Below are 22,195 nucleotides of genomic sequence, written 5' to 3'. Positions count from 1 at the left end.
AGATTTAATTCATTTGATCTCCCCCATCTTTTTACCAGGAGAAGATCAAGCGCATTCAGCAAATTCAAATGGAGAAGGAGCTCCGAGCGCAGCAGATTCTAGAGGTTGGTCCAAATCGTTTTTACTGAAAAATCCCTTTTTGCTGTTGGTAGGACTTTTCTAAATCAACCAATGGCTTTTTCTAAATTATGTGGTTGCACTTTTTCAGTTGTCTCCTATTACATGCTTAATTGGATTTTCACAAAGTGCCATTGAATAATAAAATCTCCTCAGACCGTGATGGGATTCAACACAAAATACCATCTATAAGACAATAGTCGCTAACAGTTTAGCACGAGGAGGAGAAACAGCTATTTTCCATGCACGACGCTAATAGAAGCACCAAAGTATTTTAGCTTTACTAAATCAAATTTCAGTTGACACGGTTGGCAAGTCTCTTTTAACAGGATTCCTCTCTGCTTGTAATTACATAGTGAAATTTGGCTTAATTTATTCCGACTGGCTGCTGGTATTTTATAAGCACTAAAACAAGTTTGTCTTTTTAGTGTTAATGGGAGGAATTAATTATCTCAATGCACAAGATTACAATATTTTATGCTTGACATTGCCAGCAAGTGTATGCTGTGAGTGGGACTAGTTTTATTCAATATACGAAAAACATGTAAAATATCATTTCTGGATGAATTTTAGGATACATGGGAAATATACCATCCTCTTTCTGCTGTGAATTGAGCCCCTTCTATCTATGTTGGACATATAGTTACCTCACTGCCTTGATAGTGTTAGTTATAGTAGTTAGTAGAACCAAAACAATCTAGATTTTATGTCTATCCCTGCATGTTTGTTATTCGTGAAAATTGTCTTGATTTTAGTTAATCAAACAATGAAACACTATAGCCCTTCCACCTGACAGGAAATCACAATTAGCTTCTAGTAGGAACAAGCGCTAAGCCTAATCATACACGAGCTCAAAAGGATTTATCTGTGTATTTCTGTCTGCCTACTGTATTTATATACTGCCTATCGACGTATAGCACATGTGCTGTTGCACGAAGTGTTGAAGCTGTCAAGGTTGTTCTGTTGCATGACCTGTAGACCTGTTTTGCACGCACAGACTAAAAGGAAAAAGACGGAAGAAGCGGCAAATGCCAAAATAATGGAGGCTGAGAAACGAAACAAGGTTAGTTTAGATGTCCTGTTAAAAGAATCAACCATTAATTTGTGGCCCACTCCTCCTCCCACTGTTTGCCTCGAGTCATACAACCTCTCTCCTCCCGATTCCCAATCTCCTCCTCGCACCTCATTGCCTCCAAGGGACTGCTTCTCCGGGTTTAGGGAAATCTCCTTGACACCCAGAGCAGACCTTTTCCATGTTAATCAGTGTCATAAAGGACAGTGCATTCTGTCTCTGCTTCCTGCGCGTGTCTAGAAATGGCTATGGCATTTCCATTTCACATTAGATCCAACCTGCCCGGGCTCTTTATGCCCGTCTGTCAATCAGATTAGTGAGGGATTTGAACTTCCTGTCGAATAAATCAGAGAAACCTCATCCGTTTGTCAGCTGCTTTTTTTTTTGCTTTTTTTTTTGATGATGGAAATGAGGGGTATGTTTGGATTTTCAATGTTGTTTATCTTTTCCCCTTTAAAGGAGAAGGAGATGAGAAGGCAGCAGGCAGTCATTTTGAAGCACCAGGTAGGCATCGCTCTCCTGCACCACATGATGCCCATTTCCACTTTCAATTCTACTGGAATCTTTTTAGAAAAGGGTCATTGTTTTTCATATAACTACTTGACAGTTCCCTGTTTAATTCTCCATATCGCTTTGTTAATTTCAGTTTTGATGACCCTAGCTTGTCACTCTTCCTGGATTGGGGGGGAGGAGGAGATGGGCTTCTTATAGGAACTTGGTTTAACTTGGTTTATATGAGCCTGTGATTTCTGTTTCATAATACTTTGCCAACTCTTTCTCCCAGGAGTTGGAGAGGCATAGACTAGATATGGTATGGGTATGTTTATTTTTGTACATCTAACACCGCATCGTGATATTGGTTGTGATTTGGTTGTGATATGGTTGTCATAGCAATGCATACAGTGTAGCGCCGGCTGCCGTCATACTGCATTCTTCTGCATGGCTTTTGAGCAAAGTGCGTTGCGTATGTCTTACTCTGTTGGCTGAAAAAAAAACGGATATCTGCACAAATAGTCAAGACTTTCTTGACTCTTTCAGATTTACATTAAGGGGAGCCATGCACGCTCACTCTCATTGTCCTAAAGACTTGACATCCAGTGTTTTTGTTTTCCAGTAAATGGAAACGCTTGAAATCCAGTCGTAAAAGTCAATGTAGTGTATGTTGCAATTTTCCATTTTGCCACCTGACCAAACAGACCCGTCCATCGCCGGCTTTTCTCCTGCTTGTTGACATCAGTTTAAATCACCAACCTCACGAAACCATTTTCATTCATCGTTTTGTCGTTCCATATTTGAGATTTCAGTTCTGCCTTTGCACACAAACCTACTTGTCATAGGTTACAGTAGGCTAAAGAGAGGCAATATGGCATTGCTTTAAATCCATGTCATACTGAACAGGAGGGCCCTCAGTACGGGCCTAAGATAAATTCAATCTCCAATTGAATCCATGACTGTATTTGTGAGGGTAACTTGCTTTCGGTATTATCTTATTTGCATTCTGATATAAGAAGGTATTTTGTTTAGCTTCTCACCAGTCAATAAAGAATGACAAACCATAGCAACTTTATAACACAGTACAGTACAGTACAATGCTGCCTGTTTCGTTCTTAGACGCGATGGTTGAATTACCAGCACTTTTCTTATTGCCAGCATACTCAAACGCATTCAAGCCGACTCTTAACTTCAAGCTTACGCTTTCTGTTGATACCGCCCTCATACCCGTTTGCTTTACCCTTTTTAGCTTTTTGGTTGTCATTATATTGCCCTCTAAACTGCTGCTGTAATGTTCACAACGATGGCCATACTTATATCTGTTGTCTATGTGTCCTACTATATACATATCATCATGGTAAACTGTTGTGTTTGATGTCTATATGAAGTGTCCCTCTGTGTTGAGGCTGTGTGTGTGCGTGTGTGCGTGCGTGTGCGCGCGTGCGTGCGTGTGTGTGTTCTGTCAGGAGAGGGAGAGGCGGAGGCAGCACATGATGCTGATGAAGACCATGGACGCCCGTAAGAAAGCAGAGGTGCGTGATTCCCAACTCGACCACTTCTCTGTCAAGTTGTTACAGCAGGCTTATGGTTACTGCCTCCTCTCCACATTTCCTGCTTCAACTCATCTTTTGAACTATATGGAGTGTGAATAAAAGAGAGAATCGGGCCCCAAGAAATCTGCTGCGAAAGTGCGGCAATTTATAAAGCAAGGGAAGGCCTAGTGTTGGGCTGAATTGTAATGACATAATCCCTAACACGATTGTCTGCAGCGGTGCCAATAGCATGCACTGTTAACTTGGTCTGTAATTTGGACCTTAGGAGCGGGAGCGCTTAAAGCAGGAGAAGAAGGATGAGAAACGGTTAAACAAGGAGCGGAAATTGGAGCTTAGAAGACTGGAACTGGAAATTGCCAAGGAGCTGAAGAAGCCAAATGAAGACATGTGCTTAGCAGATCACAAGGTATTCACTATACATAGACGATCACAATTTAGTTCCCCAGCTGAAAGCGAGATCTGGGGACGAATTTGTATTAAGACTTTGACATCATACCCAGAAATTGCTCATGTTGCCCACATTTAATCACACATTTGTCTGTTATTTGAATACGTATGATGATCGTCTTATGGATTACACCAGTGCTTTTAAAGCATAAAATACATGTATGCATGGCATTGCCTCTGGCTACATCTCTGCTACAAGCCTCATTTTACTGATGACATTACAGGATAATCCATATTGGATTACACGAAGGTGACGTGAGCACAGACAGGTTAGAATACTGCCATCAAGTGGCAGCTAGTGTCATGACACTGACCAGAGGATTTCGGAGTGGCGCTGCCTCCGGATTTCCACCAGACAGACAGAGCACTGAACCCCCTGGATAACCAACTCCAGGAGGATCCATTTTCTACTCTACTGTATATCAAACATCACGTCAACACTCTCTCTCAATAGGGCTCTCACTAAACCTCACGCCGTACGAGTCGAGCGCAATTTGCAGCATTAAAAGCTTTTTCCCCATTTTTTTCTTAAGTCAGTAGCCTTGAACAAGCCTTAGCTTGTGTGAGCCAGAACTTCTCCTGCTCTAGGAGACCGTCTCCTGTTTCTGTAGCGTGAGGCAGCTTGATGAACAAGTACACCCCCTGGACAGGACACTAGTCCATCACAGGGCCTTACTCCCAATCTCCTTAATGCTGAGACGCATCAGGTCCCATTTTAACAGTCTTTGGTATGACTCGGCCAGGGATTGAACTCCCAACCCTCCAATATCCCTCTAACCACAAGGTCACAGAGTTGGTTTTGTCTCAAGAATTTTCTGTAAAATGGCACTCTTCACTACTTTTGACATTTTGAAATAACGACCGGTGCACTTCACACTACCGTAGTTATATGTAAGTATGTGTCATTTTAATATTTTCCCAGCTTCTCCCGGAGTTATCGCGTATTCCCGGCCTGTTTCTACCGGGAAGCAGCTTCTCTGACTGCCTGATGGTGATGCAGTTCCTGCGGAGCTTTGGGAAGGTGCTGGGCTTCGACGTGAACGCCCATGTCCCCAACCTGAGCGTGCTGCAGGAGGGCCTGCTCAACCTGGGAGACAGCATGGGACAGGTCCAGGACCTGCTGGTGCGCATGCTCTCTGCTGTGGTGTGTGACCCAGGACTGCCCCCAGGACACCGGGTGAGAGCAATCACAGCATAAGACATACACACACATTCTTATTGCACATTCAGACACACTGCAAGGCACATCCACGCAGCAGCTGTACAGTATATTAACATCTGTCTTCATACGCGGTGCTGTATTCAGTAACCACAGCTCAGAGAGCTCACAACACTGCAGAACTAAAGACGAGAAGCCCTACTCTAATCAGAACACACAAGTGGGGCATTATCAATATCTCTGGCTCTGTGAGGCTAAATGAAGGGGCTTATCTGTTTCAGAGGGTATCAGTGTTTTGAAGCTCTTAATACAGCTTCCACAGTTAGAACCCCCAAATGTAGAATTCATTCCCAAAGCAATTTCTCTCTCTGCTAATCTACAGGGCTTAGTCACGCTTTTATGTGGCTTGCCATGATTTCTTCAAGGAACCCAGCTGACTGTCGCCTATTATGGAGCCTCGGTCGACGTTTAGGGAAAATGTATCCCTGAAGAGAGAAGCATGTAGTACCCTCTAACTGTGCCAGGGGCTGGTCTAGTGGTAGTACAGCGGTTCGATCCCCATGTTCCGCCACTCACCATCTCTGCAGTATCCCTCTCTCTGATATCTACATATCTATCCTAAACCTGTCAATCAAACTTGAAAATACCTTAGAAAATATATTTCACTGTCCCCCCCCCCCCCCCCCCAGACCAAGACAGCCCTGGGGGACCACCTGGCTAACGTGGGTATTAACCAGGACAACGTGTCGGAGGCGCTACAGATCTACATGGAGGCCCACCGTGGCGAGACGGAGCTGCAGACCGAGCTGGCGGAGGTTACCGCCAGTCTGAAGACCAAGGCCTTCCAAGCCCACACACCCGCACAGAAGGCCTCCGTCCTGGCCTTCCTGGTCAACGAGCTGTCCTGCAGTAAGAGTGTGGTCAGGTGAGAGTACACCGAACGCTAGTCACAGCAGTCTGGCCTGCTATCTAGATCACGACACTGATCAGTTCTGTTATTTAGACAAATGATGAAATGACAAGTTAAATCAAGTGCTTTAGGCTTGCAATGTGGGGAACTCATTTGTTGATTATGTTGTTCAGGGTCCACACGAAAATGATTAAGTTATTCTGAGCACAGATTTATTAAACGGATTGATGCATGTTTTGCTTGATCTTTTGAAATTTTATTTTTGCTGGTTTTGCTGTATGTAGTCCTGTTTTATTCATTGGGACTTACATTTTTAATGTTCTACTACCAATATCAAAAGAAAGAGCTGTTTTGTCACGGAGCGTTTCATTGTGTTGCGTCAAACCCGAAACCCTTTTCAAGTGACTGCCTGTATCGGAGTTAAACGCATGTGACAGAAGTTGCAATGCTTTGAAATACAGCCCTGTTGCTCAAGTAAAACTGCAACCAAAGCCTTACCTCACCTCTCCTCACTTTGGAAAGTTATTCATATTAGCATGATTTTAATCATGGCTGACTTGACTGAAATCGGTGCTTCTTCACAGCGAGATCGACAAGAACATCGATCACATGACCAACCTGAGAAGGGACAAGTGGGTCATCGAGGGCACGCTTCGCAAGTGAGTGCCCGCCTCATCTCAAGGAGCACTCGACAGAGGGCTGTGTTTACATGCAATAATGGACCTGTATTTACTAATGGGATACAATGGTGTACAGTGAAGAGTAAAAGCAATTGTAATAGACTAGTTTTTTTGTAAAGTGTATTATGTTGATTTGAATGTGTTCCGTCCTTTAAGCTTTTCACATTTTTTTTATATAGTAGCTTAGGAAAACATTTTGCCGCCCACACCCTCCTGCTTGTTGTCTTGTTCCAGGTTGAGGACCATCCATGCCAAGAAGACGGGGAAGAAGGACAGCGGTGTGGGAGGAGAGGAGACACAGTCCCTGGGTACACCCAACCCCGGGCGCAAGCGCAAGAGGAAAGGAGGGGACAGCGAGGAGGACGAGGATGATGACGAGGATAGCGAGGACCAGGGGGATGAAGACGAGGAGGAGGAGGAGGAGGAGAGAGGGAAGAAGGGGAAGAAAGTGGAAACCTGCGAGGAGGAGGTTGGTTCTGTCACCTTTCCACAGGACCTATCTGCTGACCCAAATGACAATGGCTGTGTCCGAAATTGTACCCTGTTCCCCATGGGCCCCGGTAAATAGTCGTGCACTACGTAGGAAAATAGGGTGCCATTTGGGACACAGCGTAAGTCACTGTTTGTGTGTTGTAAATGTCAGCCTCCCCTCTGGAGTCGATTGAATGTGATCTTTCCATCCAGGATGACGGGGACCAGACAGCCAGTGTAGAGGAGCTGGAGAAACAGATCGACAAATTAACCAAGGTAAAGGGATTTTGATAACCAATAGGATCAGAGGGCCGTTTTTTTTTTTTTTTTTTTTACGAGGGTCCGTTTCCGGGCAGAACAGGCCTCCGTGTTTTGATACTTTGTGCTTTCTCTCTCTAGCAACAGAGTCAGATCAGACGGAAGCTGTTTGAGTCGTCCCACTCGTTGCGCTCCATGATGTTCGGCCAGGACCGCTACAAGCGCCGTTACTGGGTGCTGCCACAGTGCGGGGGCATCTTTGTGGAGGGCATGGAGACTGGCAAAGGTAACACTCAAAACACTGGCATAAGATACGGGCACCGCACTTGTTACTCACTGTTGCGACATTATAGTTCAGGCTAACAGTTAAGCTTCTTTTTCCTGTGACCTGCCTTCAGATTGCTTAAGTCTAGTCAGGAAGCACATGGCCATGTAAATGCACTATGTAGGGATCTGGTTTACTGTGATGCTGTGGATATTGATAGAAGTGTCTTTACCAGGAGCAGAGGAGCTTGAGAGGGAGAGACTGAGGAGCACAGAGCTGGTCCACGTGAAGGAGGAGGAGGTGGAAAGGAGGCCAGAGGTGGAGGGGAGGCCAGGGGTGTCCAGCCTAGAGGGGAGCACTGACGGGGACATGGCCACGCCAGACAAACACTCCCTCAACCTCTTCCTCCAGAAGCCCGGCTCCTTCTCCAAACTCAGCAAACTCCTAGAGGTGGCCAAGATGTCCCCGGATTCGGACAACCACAGTCAGAGCTGTAGTCCTGTCAAAGTCTCCACCACAGTGTCCTCCCCTATCCACCCCACCACTCAGACTACACTACCCAGCAGCCCCTGTGCAGCTCCCTCTCCGCTGTGCCTGGAGGTGAAAGCGGAGCCTTCCACAGCTCTCTTCAGCCCGCCCTACCTCAGCGGCAACAGCAGCCCAGGGAAGATGTCCTCCAGCTCCCAACAGCAGCAGCAGCTCCAGCCCAACGACCAGCTGTTAAGGGTGCTGACGGAGAAGAGTGGCCACTGGTTCAGCCTGCTGCCCCGCTCCCCCTGTGACGAGTCTTCCACCACCACCCCTCCGGCCTTCTCCCCCCAGTCCTCCTCCACTACCAGGCCCAAATCCCCCACCTCCCTGTCCCCTAATCCCCCAGCCACCACCTCAGCCAGCCCCACCACCGGGATCAATAACTTCTCTTTATCAGCTCTCCAGGTAGGTGCATGTTATCTCCATCGCTGATCATCTAGGATTAATGTTAACATGGTGTGGAATACGACCAAGACATCTTGCTACTGTCAGGTAGTCTTTTGACGTTTTGCCAATTCAGTCTGAGTCTCTGATGCTTTACTATAGGTTTATAGACCGCATTTGTGCTAGTTGTCAGGGAACTAAGTTCTGCCGCATAACATTCTTGCTCACCACTGTCTGAGTATTCTTCTTCATGACCTCCTCCGTCCTCCCAGCAGGTGAAGTCGGGGGTCCATATGATGGGTCTGCCATTCTGTGGCTGGCCCGGTGGCATGATGAGCCCCACCCTGCCCTTCTCTGCCAGTCTTCTTCCACCCTCTATGTTGAGCGCTGCCTACCACCATGTGGAAGGTAATGGCAACCCCTTGCTGGCAGCAGCCAGCCTCTCCAGCAGCAAGAGTAAGTCGCCAGTCCCCGCCGGAGAGAAGCCCCCCTCTGCACCGCCCACTGTGGTGGAGGTGGCCAAGACCCAAGACTACCCCGACCCACTACCCATCCCAGAGGGTGAGCATGGCACACTTCCCACTGCTGCTAGGAAAGATGGGGAGACTAGAATGACACAACACATTCAAGCTCTGAGTGAAAGTGGCTGCAATGAATTTCCACATTTTATTACGTGTGTGTGTGTATATGTATGTGTGTATATGTGTATGTGTGTATATGTATACATACATACATACATACATACATACATACATACATACATACATACATACATACATACATACATACAGTGAGGGAAAAAAGTATTTGATCCCCTGCTGATTTTGTATGTTTGCCCACTGACAAAGAAATGATCAATCTATAATTTTAATTGTAGATTTATTTGAACAGTGAGAGACAGAATAACAACCAAAAAATCCAGAAAACATTGATTTGCATTTTAATGAGGGAAATAAGTATTTGACCCCCTCTCAATCAAAGATTTCTGGTTCCAGGTGTCTTTTATACAGGTAACGAGCTGAGATTAGGAGCACACTCTTAAAGGGAGTGCTCCTAATCTCAGCTTGTTACCTGTATAAAAGACACCTGTCCACAGAAGCAATCAATCAATCAGATTCCTAACTCTCCACCATGGCCAAGACCAAAGAGCTCTCCAAGGATGTCAGGGACAAGATTGTAGACCTACACAAGGCTGGAATGGGCTACAAGACCATGCCAAGCAGCTTGGTGAGAAGGTGACCACAGTTGGTGCGATTATTCGCAAATAGAAGAAACACAAAAGAACTGTCAATCTCCCTCGGCCTGGGGCTCCATGCAAGATCTCACCTCATGGAGTTGCAATGATCATGAGAATGGTGAGGAATCAGCCCAGAACTATACGGGGGGATCTTGTCAATGATCTCAAGGCAGCTGGGACCATAGTCACCAAGAAAACAATTAGTAACACACTACGCCGTGAAGGACTGAAATCCTGCAGCGCCCGCAAGGTCCCCCTGCTCAAGAAAGCACATATACATGCCCGTCTGAAGTTTGCCAATGAACATCTGAATGATTCAGAGGACAACTGGGTGAAAGTGTTGTGGTCAGATGAGACCAAAATGGAGCTCTTTGGCATCTACTCAACTCGGCGTGTTTGGAGGAGGAGGAGGAACGCTGCCTATGACCCCAAGAACACCATCTCCACCGTCAAACACGGAGGTGGAAACATTATGCTTTGGGGGTGTTTTTCTGCTAAGGGGACAGGACAACTTCACCGCATCAAAGGGACGATGGACGGGGCCATGTACCGTCAAATCATGGGTAAGAACCTCCTTCCCTCAGCCAGGGCATTGAAAATGGGTCGTGGATGGGTATTCCACACGGCCAAGGGAACAAAGGAGTGGCTCAAGAAGAAGCACATTAAGGTCCTGGAGTGGCCTAGCCAGTCTCCAGACCTTAATCCCATAGAAAATCTGTGGAGGGAGCTAAAGGTTTGAGTTGCCAAACGTCAGCCTCGAAACCTTAATGACTTGGAGAAGAACTGCAAAGAGGAGTGGGACAAAATCCCTCCTGAGATGTGTGCAACCTGGTGGCCAACTACAAGAAACGTCTGACCTCTGTGATTGCCAACAAGGGTTTTGCCACCAAGTACTAAGTCATGTTTCGCAGAGGGGTCAAATACTTATTACCCTCATTAAAATGCAAATCATTTTATAACATTTTTGACATGCGTTTTTTGTTGTTATTCTGTCTCTCATTGTTCAAATAAACCTACCATTAAAATTATAGACTGATCATTTCTTTGTCAGTGGGCAAACGTACAAAATCAGCAGGGGGATCAAATACTTTTTTCCCCTCACTGTAATAATTATATATATATATATATATATATATATATATATATATATATATATATATATATATATATATAGCTCTGTTTTTTATTGAAAAAAATTGCCTGGAAATGAACAGAAAATGATGGCCGATAGGATGGCCACCCACTGCTTTTATCCGTTAGTCAGCACGTACTGGTTTGTCCTTTACTGACATGTTGTTGTGTGTGTTCATGTAGAGATGCTGTCAGGCTGGTGGAGAGTGGCAGACATGGAGGAGTTGAGGAGCCTGGTCAAGGCCTTGCACAGCAGAGGTATCAGAGAGAAAGCCCTGCAGAAACAGATCCAGAAACACATGGAGTACATTGCCCAGGCCTGCGCCAAGAACAGAGATGGTGAGTGGATCCCCTTGTCCTCTAGATCTCCTCGGCAGGCTTGATAAAATATAATAAAGACATCGTTTCATTCCGAAATGGAACTCTATTCCCTATAGTGACCAGTTTATCTGGTACCGGGTGAGACCCCTCTTTGCCTCCAGAACAGCCTGAATTTCTTTGGGACAGTAAAACATTGCTGAATTGTCATCAAGGGACGTAACGTGTGCTAGGAAAACATTCCCCACACCATTACGCCACCAGCCTGTACCATTGACACCAGGCAGGATGGGGCCATGGACTCATGCTGCTTACGCCAAATCCTTTTCCACTCCTCAACTGTCCAGTGTTGATGATAGCTGCCCACTGGAGCCGCTTCTTGTTTTTAGCTGATAGGAGTGGAACCCGGTGTGGTTGTCTGCTGCAATAGCCCATCCATGACAATGATCAACGAGTTGTACTTTCCAAGATGCAGTTCTGCACACCACTGTTGTACTGCGCCATTATTTGCCTGTTTGTGGCCCGCCTGTTAGCTTGCACGATTCTTGCCACTCCTTCGACCTCTCCTATCTAGGTGTTTTCGCCGACAGGACTGCCGCTGACTAGATGTCGCACCATTCTCGGTAAACCCTAGACACTGTTGTGCGTGAAGAGCCCAGGTGGCCGGCTGGCACCGACGATCATACCACGCTCAGTCGCTTGGGTCACTCGTTTTGCCCATTCTAACGTTCAATCGAACAGTAATTGAATGCCTCGATGCCTGTCTGCTTTATACAGCAAGCCACGACCACACCGTCTGTAGGAGCAAACAATTATCGTGAACGGTGTGGTGTCCCTAATTAACTTGGCCCATAGGGCTCTGGTCAAAAGTAGTGCACTATATAGGGAATAGGGTGCCACTACAGACACATCCAATATCTCTTGTGACTCTTTAAATCTGACCTTTACTGATGTGGTAGGCAACATGACCTCTGCTTAAAATGTCCCCTTGTTACACGGAAATGTCAACCCACTGCAGGGAGAGAGTGGATTGTTTAGATGCATCATGTCAGTCAGAGTTAACATGGTCTTTACCACCAGTCCTTTGGGTTACCATCATTTACACCATGTTGGCGTGGTTGAATGATGCTGTCTGACAGTTTTGAATATTCATTGTGTAGCTTTGATGCCAATTATGCTCTGACCAGGGATGGGCAACTGGTGGGCCATGGCCCGCGACCCCCCTTTTTTTTGGGGGGGGGGGACTCAGTCGGGGTCTCAACTTACTGTTGAGAGTTAGAGTAGTAGAATGCACAAGGTGCAATTTTTGAAATGTGGTTGTAAATAAGTTATAAAATTGCAAAATCTTCTCTCCGCCCATGGTAAAATGTGTCAAACTGCAGCAAAAGTGCTTTAACTGCAACATTTTCTCTACACCCCATGGCAAAATGTGTAGAATTGCAGGAAATGAATTGTAAAATGTCATTTATTTATCTCTGCTGTTGAGGGGGGCCACAGAATGTTACTTAGGGCCCCCAAAAAGCTAGGGCCTGCTCTGACTGCATGTGTGGGTATGGATGGGAGTACACACTACGGCCCCTCATGATGAGTTCAGATTTTTTGTGGCCCCCACCCCCATAAAAGTTGCCCATCCCTGTTCTAAACTGAAGATCATCTGCATGCATTAAGTTCTAGCTATTAGTTCTTCTACAGAGCTAGGCAAATACAATGAGAAACACTACCTCCCTATTAGAAAATATCCTTCCCAAACTTCACAGTACATACTAAGATACAATAATTGTAGTAAACTTAGTTTTAGGGGGGGGAAAAAATGTGAGTTGATTCCTCCCTCTCTCCAGTGGTGGTGATTGATGAGTCTGAGCTGGAGGAGAACGGGGTGAGCGAGGAGACAGTGGAGAGCTGGTGTGTGGAGGAGCAGGCCATGGAGATGGACATTGCTGTGCTGCAGCAGGTGGAGGAGCTGGAGAGGAAGGTCACCTCGGCCAGCCTCCAGGTCAAGGTAGAGTAATGCTCTTCTACTCCGTATCCATCTATAGCACTGTATCCAGTCGGCAATGAAAAAAGACAATGCTGAGTATACTGTATACCACATACAACGTTAACGAAAGCTTTTGATTTCACCACTGTCGTTTTTTCTCCTCTTCTCCTCCCAGAGTTGGATGTATGCGGAGCCCCAGTCAGAGCGAGGGGACCTGGTCTACCATGAACACAAGCCCTTCACTAAGCTGCTTCCAGCCGGGGAGGAGCAGCCTGCAGGGGAGAAGGAGAGGGCCAGTGGCGACAACAGCCTGGTGCGGCACGTCAACAACCCGCTAGATATAGCTGTAACACGGCTGGCCGAGCTGGAGAGGAACATCGAGCGAAGGTACCTGAAGAGCCCCTTAAGTACCACCGTTCAGGTCAAACTGGATAATGTGCTGGGTACGGTCACTGTCCCTGCTCCCGCACCATCCCATAATGTTGATGGTGAAGGGTAGGTCCATCCAGATTCCCATTTTGAACACTACTTTGTGCTTCCCTCTGCTTCACTGGAGCCTATTTCGTTATTTTCGGTGTCTTCGGTGCCTGTTTCTTCCTCTTCTCTCGTTGCTACTGTGTGCGTCGTGGTTTTGGTTCCTTTGTGATGTCTCTCACAGTAGTGTCTGTACTGTGGCTCTGCATGGTGCGTAACACTGGCAATCGTGGTTCTATGTTAGCTCATTGTCTCACTACGGCAGTTTGCACACAGGCCTCCTGAATGGAACTATGAGGCATGTCAGTCACCAGGTGGAGTCTTGTGCAGTATCTGTTACAACGGGCTGCTCTAACCAAACACTCTTGCACTCGTCTGGCTTTCTGTGCACTGCTGTTGGTTGGTGAGCTTGATTCTTGTCGTTGACTGTTCTATGTGATGATGTGAGTGGCTGGTTCTGACCATGGTGCCGTTTCCTGTCTCAGGGGGGAAGAGGGGCTGGCCCCGGGCATGAAGGTGTGGCGCAAGGCCGTGGGCGAGGTCCGCAGCGCTGCCCAGCTGGCTCTCTGCATCCAGCAGCTCCAGAAGTCCATCGCATGGGAGAGATCGATCATGAAAGTGGTACGACTGTCTGTCTGTTATTAATGTCTCCGAGAGCTTCTCTAAAAGGCTTTGAGCTACATTTTCCTCTCGCAAAAGGCCACCTGCACTGTAAACTAACGCACTGTAAATGAAATTATAATCAGATTTTTCTTAAACTTTTTGTCAGGAGGAACTTAAGTTTAACCAGAGATTTATACTGAACAAAAATATAAACGCAACATGCAGCAATTTCAGAGATTTTGCTGAGTTACAGTTCATATAAGGAAGTCAGTCATTTCAAATAAATTAATTTGGCCCTAATCTATGGATTTCAACTGACTGTGCAGGGGCACAGCCATGGGTGTGCCTGGGAGGGCATAGGCCCACCCACTGGGGAGCCAGGCCCAGCCAATCAGAATTTGTTTTTCCCCGCAAAAGGGCTTCATTACAGACAGATATACACCTCAGACTCCCCTCCAAATTCAAATTCTCTAAAACGATGTTGGAGGCGGCTTATGGTAGAGAAATTAACATTGAATCTCTGGCAACAGCTCTGGTGGACATTCCTGCAATCAGCACGCCAATTGAATGCTCCCTCAAAACTTGAAACATCTGTGGCATTGTGTTGCGTGACAAAACTGCACATTTTAGTCGCCTTTTAATGTCCCCCAGCACAAGGTGCATCTGTGTAATGTTCATGCTGTTTTATCAGCTTCTTGTTATGCCACACCGGTCAGTTGGATGGATTATCTTGACAGGCTCAAATGCTCACTAACACGAATGTTAACAAATTTGTGCACAAAAGTTTAGAGAAATATACTTTTTGAGGGTATGAGAACATTTCTGGGACCTTTTATTTCAGCTCATGAAACATGGGACCAACACTTTACACGTTGCGTTTATATTTATGGTCAGTATAGTTAGTGCGATACATAAGAGGTATGCCACACACAATGCAATAGCTCTATTTACAGTAACGAAGCTCTGTACTACCATCAGCCTGTCCTTTATTTCTGTCAAACTTGACATGCCTTTTATTTAAGGAAATCCTGGTGTTATTTAGAATGTGTTAGTTCATAGGACAGTTGGGTTTTTTTGCGAGGGGAAAATGTTGCCCTAGATGTGAAGTATTTCCTCAGAGAGCACCCGGTTTGACAGTGCATGCTGGTGTGTTACTCTGCAGTACTGCCAGTTGTGTCGAAAGGGGGATAATGAGGAACTGCTCTTACTCTGTGATGGCTGTGACAAAGGCTGCCACACGTACTGCCATAAACCCAAGATCACCACAATACCTGACGGTGACTGGTTTTGTCCTGCTTGCATATCGAAGGTACAGTAACTTTAGCCTTCAGTTGCAGGTAGCCCTACTTACAATTCACAGAACAGAGAAAATAGAGGGTCTCCTTAATGTAGGAATTTATCCAACCTCAGGCTTCCAGTGTAAGAAATCTTACCGTAGGCGTTTAAGTACTTCAAAACGAGGTGCCCCCTTCAAAATGCGACGTCTTATCACAAGGGTTTATCCTACTCCCAAAAACTCCTAAACGAAATGGGATAAAAATACACCAAAATCAAAAGTCCAATTCATCCAATTCACAACGAGAAGTGTGATCCTCGGCGAATGCAAGACGCCTCCACTCAGCATATTTTGTGTCATTCAGGCGAGCGGTCAATCCCCCGAGAATAAGAAGCAGCAGAGCCGAGCGGGAGCCGCCGGAGGAGGGAAGAGAAGCACCGAGGTAAAACGGAGCAGGACACTGTCGTCCGTAGCCAGCGCAGACGTCTCCGAGGACGATGCTGCCAGCACCAGCAGCAGCACTCCAAAGAAATGGAGCAAAGAGCCCAAAAAGAGGAAGAGCCTAGGAGAGGAGAGCCCAGCCACAAACCAGTCCAAACAGGACAGTACTAGTCCTGTCTGTGGGAAGAAGGCTAAGACGGCGACGTCGGCCAGAGACGACGATAAGGATCTGAACTTGTGCAGGTACATTATGACTGGGGGTTCAGCCTTATTATAATACTATTGACCCCCGGAAGTGACACGGGCGACACTTACGCTGGTCCCACATCTGTCTGTGCTCTTGCCGACTCCATTGCCGTCATTGTCAAGCGAAACATGACAATGGGTGACAGGGAGTTGGCATGATAGCACAAACAGACTGGCACTCGCGGTAACATACACTAGCTGCTGCAGTGTCTGATGCATCCCCGTGCATACTGTAGTTAATGTGAGGGTCATCTCTTGGTTGACTCCACAGGGTGCTACTGGCTGAGCTGGAGGTTCACCAGGATGCCTGGCCCTTCCTGAACCCTGTCAACCCCAAATCTGTCCCCGGCTACAAGAAAGTCATCAGGAAACCCATGGACTTCTCCACTATCCGAGAGAAACTCGTTAACAGCCAGTATGTACCGTACCATTAGCTTGAAAAACAATTTGTCTTATTCATTTCATTCTGATACCTGTATTATACGTAAACATTAGGCCATTTGCAAAGATTATGGCTTTCCTTTTCATGCTTTTGTTCACATTGTTTTCCCCCTGCGGGACTGTATCTCAGAAATGTCGTAATTGAAATGCCATGCGTCTCAATTTACAGGTACTTGAACCTGGAGACGTTTATCATCGACGTCAACTTGGTGTTTGATAACTGTGAAAAGTTTAATGAAGATAATTCGGACATTGGGCGAGCAGGACACAACATGAGGAGGTTTTTTGAGAAGAGATGGACTGAGCTGTTAAAACAAACCAACTAGGCTAGTTTGAACTACTTTCTCCTCACTATACTGTATGGGACCAGCAGTAACCACTTTACACTCACAAGCAGGAGTGACAGTATTGGTCTGAAGACTGTCTTCAAGACCTAAGGTTCAAGTCTCTCTGTCAGCAACCAGGGAATCTTCATTCATTTACAACTGTAATGCTACGTGATGTACAGTACAATAATAGTTGTGTAAGAGAAAGGAAATGCACCCAAAGAGTTTCAGACAAAAGGGGTGGGTGTTTTTAAAGTGCAATACCATTTCCTAGAAGAAGCCACACTGAATCCACCACCATCAGAGCTGTAACTGGGAACAAAAGCTTTCCAACTAACTGTACATATAATATTACAGTGAATGTATTTAATTTTGCCAATTATTTATCAGTGGAAATGCTTTTCATTTTCTAAGAAAAGGAAGAAAAACTGCTTTAAAACAACAACAAAAAATCTTACGGAATGTTTTGCGAACATAAAACAAAAGCCAAGAAGAAAAAAAAAAAGAATTGTTTACACTGCTCTGTGCCTCCAGGACGCCACAAGATTCATGACGGTAATACTGTAATGCTGCGTTTCAATGTATGTTTGCATCGCTAACATAACCTAGACAGTGAGGCAACAATGGCACATCTGTAGATACTGTTCATTAATGTTAATATTAAGTCTTGATGGTAAAATGTATGATGTGTACATACAGTACTGTTACAAGACACCGGATATTGTTTATGCCTTAGAATGATTGTAGTGTTTCATTTCAGTCTTAAAGTGATAAATACATGTATGTTGCCTGTACCGTATATCCTCTGCAAACACTGTGGTCTCCTCAATCTTGGTAGTGCCTGCCCTCTCAAAAGTTTCTGGAGGATATTATTTCAATCCTTTGGTTTTGTATGTGTGTGTGTGTGTGTGTGTGTGCGTGTGCGTGTGTATGTGCGCCAGTATACGAAATGTTAACCCTCGTGGGCCTCGAATTCTGACATCCTATCATCAGTATAGAATGCATTGTGATGCACAGTACCTTTCATAAAAGCATTTATCTCTATTTGCCTTGCCACAGACCCAAGGACACGAGAACATTTTGTAATAACCAGGGTAGGGGTCAATTCCATGCGATATCAGGAAGTACACTGAAATTCCAATTCTCTTCAATGCTTTTCAACAAAGAAAATTTGGAATTGGAATTTGGTTTCCTTTCTAAATTGACTGGAATTGAAATGGAATTGATCCCAACCCTGGTAATAACCACTGTTTGGCCTACTGGTGGCATCTTGAGCAGTGTTTTGTACCTGAGTCAGAGTACTTGAAGTTATTTTATTTATGAATATTGTGAGGAAAAGTAGAATTTTTTTGTAGGAGCATTATTTTTCACTAGTGTGTGTGTGGCACGGATCTAATAAAAAGGATCTTTTTCAACTCTGTATTTTGCTTTACTTCATATTTATTTTCTAAACTACAAACATTTCTGTTAGCAGGACATCTGGGCTTTGTCCTGTATTTGTTTTCCCATTACAAAGCCCAGATGTCCTGCCATATGCTATATTATAGGCTTAAAATGTCAAGGTAATTTTAATGACATTGGACTACTACGTTTGTCTGGAGGGTGGACGGAGGTTAGTCTATATCATATTTGAGAAACATGTCAGTGAATAATGGGACATTACCTACCTAGGTGACCTACTACTGCACATTAACCTGACAACTCCCAGTGTCACCATGAATTTTATGCAATCAGCTATGACGTTTCTTGTTGTACACAAGGTATGCTCCACCTGGTTCTAGCAGCATTTGGATGTGGATTAAGGTAAGGTAAGGTAAGCAACGCTTTCATCTTCAATTATTTGTTTTTAGATTTGGTCATTATAACTATCACTTACACTGAGTGTGCAAAACATTGCTTTTTCCATGACACAGTAGACTGACCAGGTGAATCCAGGTGAAAGCTATGATCCCGTATTGATGTCACTTGTTAAATCCACTTCAATCAGTGTAGATGAAGGGGAGGAGACCGGTTAAAGAAGGATTTTTTTAAAGCCTTGAGACATGGATGGTGTGTGTGCCGTTCAGAAGGTGTACGGACAAGGCAAAAATAGAAGTGCCTTTGAACGGGGTATGTAAATAGATGCCAGGCGAACCGGTTTGAGTGTGTCAAAAACTGCAATGCTACTGGGTTTTTCACGCTCAACATCAAGAATGATCCACCGCCCAAAGGATATCCAGCCAACTTGACACAACTGTGAGAAGCATTGGAGTCAACATGGGCCAGCATCCCTGTGGAACACATTCAACACATTGTAGAGTCCAAGCCCTGAAGAATTGAGGTTGTTCTGAGGGCAAAATGATGTGGAATTCAACATTGGGAAGGTGTTCCTAATGTTTTGTGCACTCAGTGTATATATTTTATTAAAGCCCATGAAAGTAATACACTTGACAATTCATAATAATCAAAGATTTGTTTTTCATGAGGTATCACATACACTATGTATGGCATATTGCTGGTGAATCATTCCATATCCAGTGAATATGTATAGGCTACCTACAGCTTTTGAGACCGTTAATGTTTGGATGTTTTGCGCCACCTTGTGTAGCCTGAGGTTATTATATTTTATTTACAGGACGAATACCTATCAACAGTGACAAAATGGTGTCATTACTGTAAACACTCCACGATCGTCGACATGAGGTGTATTGGTGCGCGTTCTCCCCTACACTACTAGCGACTTGCTCTGGGGATAAAACCATACGAATATATAACAGGAATGACTTCTCGGAGCTTCCGTTCTCGCCTCTGTCAGGGCACGGCTTTGGAGTTCACTGCTACAGTTAAAGTGTGTGGCACCTAACTGTTCAGCTGCTCCACAGACGCGACGACTATTTTGGAGTTGGCGACAGGTGAGCTAATGGCAAAATTACAGCATCATGGCCGCAGCCCCGTCAGGGTGTGCTCGCTGTCTCCCGATTCTGTTTGAATGTTAATCCCCCACCTGCTGTCCGGGAAATCAGATGGAAACGTGGCCCTTTGGGGTTTTCACTTAGGGCATAAACTACTCCCTATGTTGCGTTGCCCTGACGCCCTTGGAGATTTGGTTCTCTAATCTTCATAATAGTAATAAATAAAATATGTAATAAAATAAAACGTAATAATAGTAATAAATAAATTCCAGAAAATTATGTCATGGCTTTAGAAGCTTCTGATTGACTCAAATGATGTCAATTAGCCTATTGGAGGTGTACCTGTGGATGTATTTCAAGGCCTACCTTCAAACTCAGTGCCTCTTTGCTTGACATCATGGGAAAATCAAAAGAAATCAGCCAAGACCCCAGATTTTTGTTGTTGTTGAGACCTCCACAAGTCTGGGAGCAATTTCCAAACGCCTGAAGGTACCACGTTCACCATGTTCATCTGTACAAACAATAGTATAAACACCATGGGACCACGCAGCCGTCATACCGCTCAGGAAGGAGACGCGTTCTGTCTCCTAGAGATAAACGTACTTTGGTGTGAAAAGTGCAAATCAATCCCCGAACAACAGCAAAGGACCTTGTGAAGATGCTGGATGAAACGGGTACAAAAGTATCTAATTCCACTGTAAAACAAGTCCTATATCGACATAACCTGAAAGGCTGCTCAGCAAGGAAGAAGCCACTGCTCCAAAACCGCCATAAAAAAGCCAGACTACGGTTTGCAACCCCACATGGGGACAAAGATCGTACTTTTTGGAGAAATGTCCTCTGGCCTGATGAAACAAAAATAGAACTGTTTGGCCATAATGACCATCGTTATGTTTGGAGGAAAAAGGGGGAGGCTTGCAAGCCGAAGAACACCATCCCAACCGTGAAGCACGGGGGTGGCAGCATCATGTTGTGGGGGTGCTTTGCTGCAGCAGGGACTGGTGTACTTCACACAATAGGCAGGCAAACTTCATGAGGCAGGCAAACTATGTGGATATATTGAAGCAACATCCCAAGACATCAGTCAGGAAGTTAAAGCTTGGTCGCAAATGGGTCTTCCAAATGGACAATGACCCCAAGCATACTTCCAAAGTTGTGGCAAAATGGCTTAAGGACAACAATTCAAGGTATTGGAGTGGCCATCACAAAGCCCTGACCTCAATCCAATAGAAAATTTGTGTGCAGAACTGAAAAAGCTTGTGTGAGCAAGGAGGCCTACAAACCTGACTCAGTTACACGAGCTCTGTCAGGAGGAATGGGACAAAATTCACTCAACATATTGTGGGAAGCTTGTGGATGGCTACCTGAAGCTTTTGACCCAGGTTAAACAATTTAAAGGCCATGCTACCAAATACTAATTGAGTGTCTGTAAACTTCTGATCCACTGGGAATGTGATGAAAGAAATAAAAGCTGAAATAAATCATTCTCTCAACTATTATTCTGACATTTCACGTTCTTAAAATAAAGTGGTGATCCTAACTGACCTAAGACAGGGAATGTTTACTAGGATTAAATGTCAGGAATTGTGAAAAACTGAGTTTAATTTATTTGGCTAAGGTGTATGTAAACTTCCGACTTCAACTGTATGTAATCTTCATAGCAGGTGTAAAATAAACACTTGAATGGAGTCCCCACATCTGGGCTTCAGGGGAAACGGAAGCTAGATTGAAGATACGGTATCCCCGAAAACCGGATGTTTCCGTTTTTACCGACTCCGTATAGGCTATCAAAATTGTACATTACATTTTACATTTAAGTCATTTAGCAGACGCTCTTATCCAGAGCGACTTACAAATTGGTGCATTCACCTTATGATATCCAGTGGAACAACCACTTTACAATAGTGCATCTAAATCTTTTAAGGGGGGGGGGGGGGGGGGGTTAGAAGGATTACTTTATCCTATCCTAGGTATTCCTTAAAGAGGTGGGGTTTCAGGTGTCTCCGGAAGGTGGTGATTGACTCCGCTGTCCTGGCGTCGTGAGGGAGCTTGTTCCACCATTGGGGTACATCATATTCCACTGTTCATCTTCCCAGGTCTAGTGCCGTGACCGAGACCACAGTGATGGCGTGCTGCTTCACTCCTTGTGGGCAGATGTTTGTAACAGGGTGTACACATCTGGAGATATCAAATTGTGAGATCTGGACATGAAGCAGCTCCATGCGGAGAAGGACGCCAATGACCTGGGGGTGACCTGCTGCCACTGCACCCCAGTTTGACATGGGTAAGTTTAAAACATACCTCAGTTAAGCGATCCTCTCCTCAGGGCACCCTTCTCTTCAACACATTGGGATAGTGCCCAGTTGAGGTGTAAAACGGAGAAAAGCCATACATAGGGTGAATCCCAAATGACACCCTATTCCCTATATAGTGCTTTACTTTTTACTTGGGTCCAATAGGGTGCCATTTGGCACTCAGCCCTAGTATGGAGAGT

At 45.1% G+C, this 22,195-nt stretch overlaps 1 protein-coding gene and 1 pseudogene across 19 annotated transcripts in view; both read left to right on the top strand.

Annotated features, from left to right (window-relative positions):
* Nucleotides 1–18,230, top strand: part of LOC106581809 (bromodomain adjacent to zinc finger domain protein 2B) — a 99,401-nt gene extending 81,171 nt beyond the window's left edge. For 4 of the 19 annotated variants that reach the window (XM_014164149.3, XM_014164154.3, XM_014164143.3 and 1 more), the window contains 22 exons: nucleotides 39–104; nucleotides 1,115–1,180; nucleotides 1,649–1,693; nucleotides 1,974–2,006; nucleotides 3,148–3,213; nucleotides 3,500–3,640; nucleotides 4,604–4,858; nucleotides 5,530–5,765; nucleotides 6,335–6,409; nucleotides 6,665–6,899; nucleotides 7,115–7,177; nucleotides 7,301–7,445; nucleotides 7,660–8,360; nucleotides 8,612–8,900; nucleotides 10,891–11,046; nucleotides 12,864–13,024; nucleotides 13,179–13,498; nucleotides 13,963–14,098; nucleotides 15,243–15,389; nucleotides 15,721–16,040; nucleotides 16,315–16,458; nucleotides 16,654–18,230. In XM_014164149.3, the coding sequence (XP_014019624.3) occupies nucleotides 39–104; nucleotides 1,115–1,180; nucleotides 1,649–1,693; nucleotides 1,974–2,006; nucleotides 3,148–3,213; nucleotides 3,500–3,640; nucleotides 4,604–4,858; nucleotides 5,530–5,765; nucleotides 6,335–6,409; nucleotides 6,665–6,899; nucleotides 7,115–7,177; nucleotides 7,301–7,445; nucleotides 7,660–8,360; nucleotides 8,612–8,900; nucleotides 10,891–11,046; nucleotides 12,864–13,024; nucleotides 13,179–13,498; nucleotides 13,963–14,098; nucleotides 15,243–15,389; nucleotides 15,721–16,040; nucleotides 16,315–16,458; nucleotides 16,654–16,810 (3,957 nt within the window). In that variant the 3' untranslated portion in view covers nucleotides 16,811–18,230. The remainder of the gene's footprint in view (nucleotides 1–38; nucleotides 105–1,114; nucleotides 1,181–1,648; nucleotides 1,694–1,973; nucleotides 2,007–3,147; nucleotides 3,214–3,499; nucleotides 3,641–4,603; nucleotides 4,859–5,529; nucleotides 5,766–6,334; nucleotides 6,410–6,664; nucleotides 6,900–7,114; nucleotides 7,178–7,300; nucleotides 7,446–7,659; nucleotides 8,361–8,611; nucleotides 8,901–10,890; nucleotides 11,047–12,863; nucleotides 13,025–13,178; nucleotides 13,499–13,962; nucleotides 14,099–15,242; nucleotides 15,390–15,720; nucleotides 16,041–16,314; nucleotides 16,459–16,653) is intronic. The other 15 variants (XM_014164157.3, XM_014164146.3, XM_082966990.1 and 12 more) reach the window with 12 other exon arrangements.
* A 1,092-nt stretch (nucleotides 18,231–19,322) lies between these two features.
* Nucleotides 19,323–22,195, top strand: LOC145862553 (WD repeat, SAM and U-box domain-containing protein 1-like; annotated as a pseudogene).

The sequence above is a fragment of the Salmo salar genome, chromosome 21 (genome assembly GCF_965601325.2).
Source record: "Salmo salar chromosome 21, fSalSal1, whole genome shotgun sequence".
NCBI classification, from domain to species: domain Eukaryota; kingdom Metazoa; phylum Chordata; class Actinopteri; order Salmoniformes; family Salmonidae; genus Salmo; species Salmo salar.
This window is presented reverse-complemented; position numbering and strand designations above follow the sequence as displayed.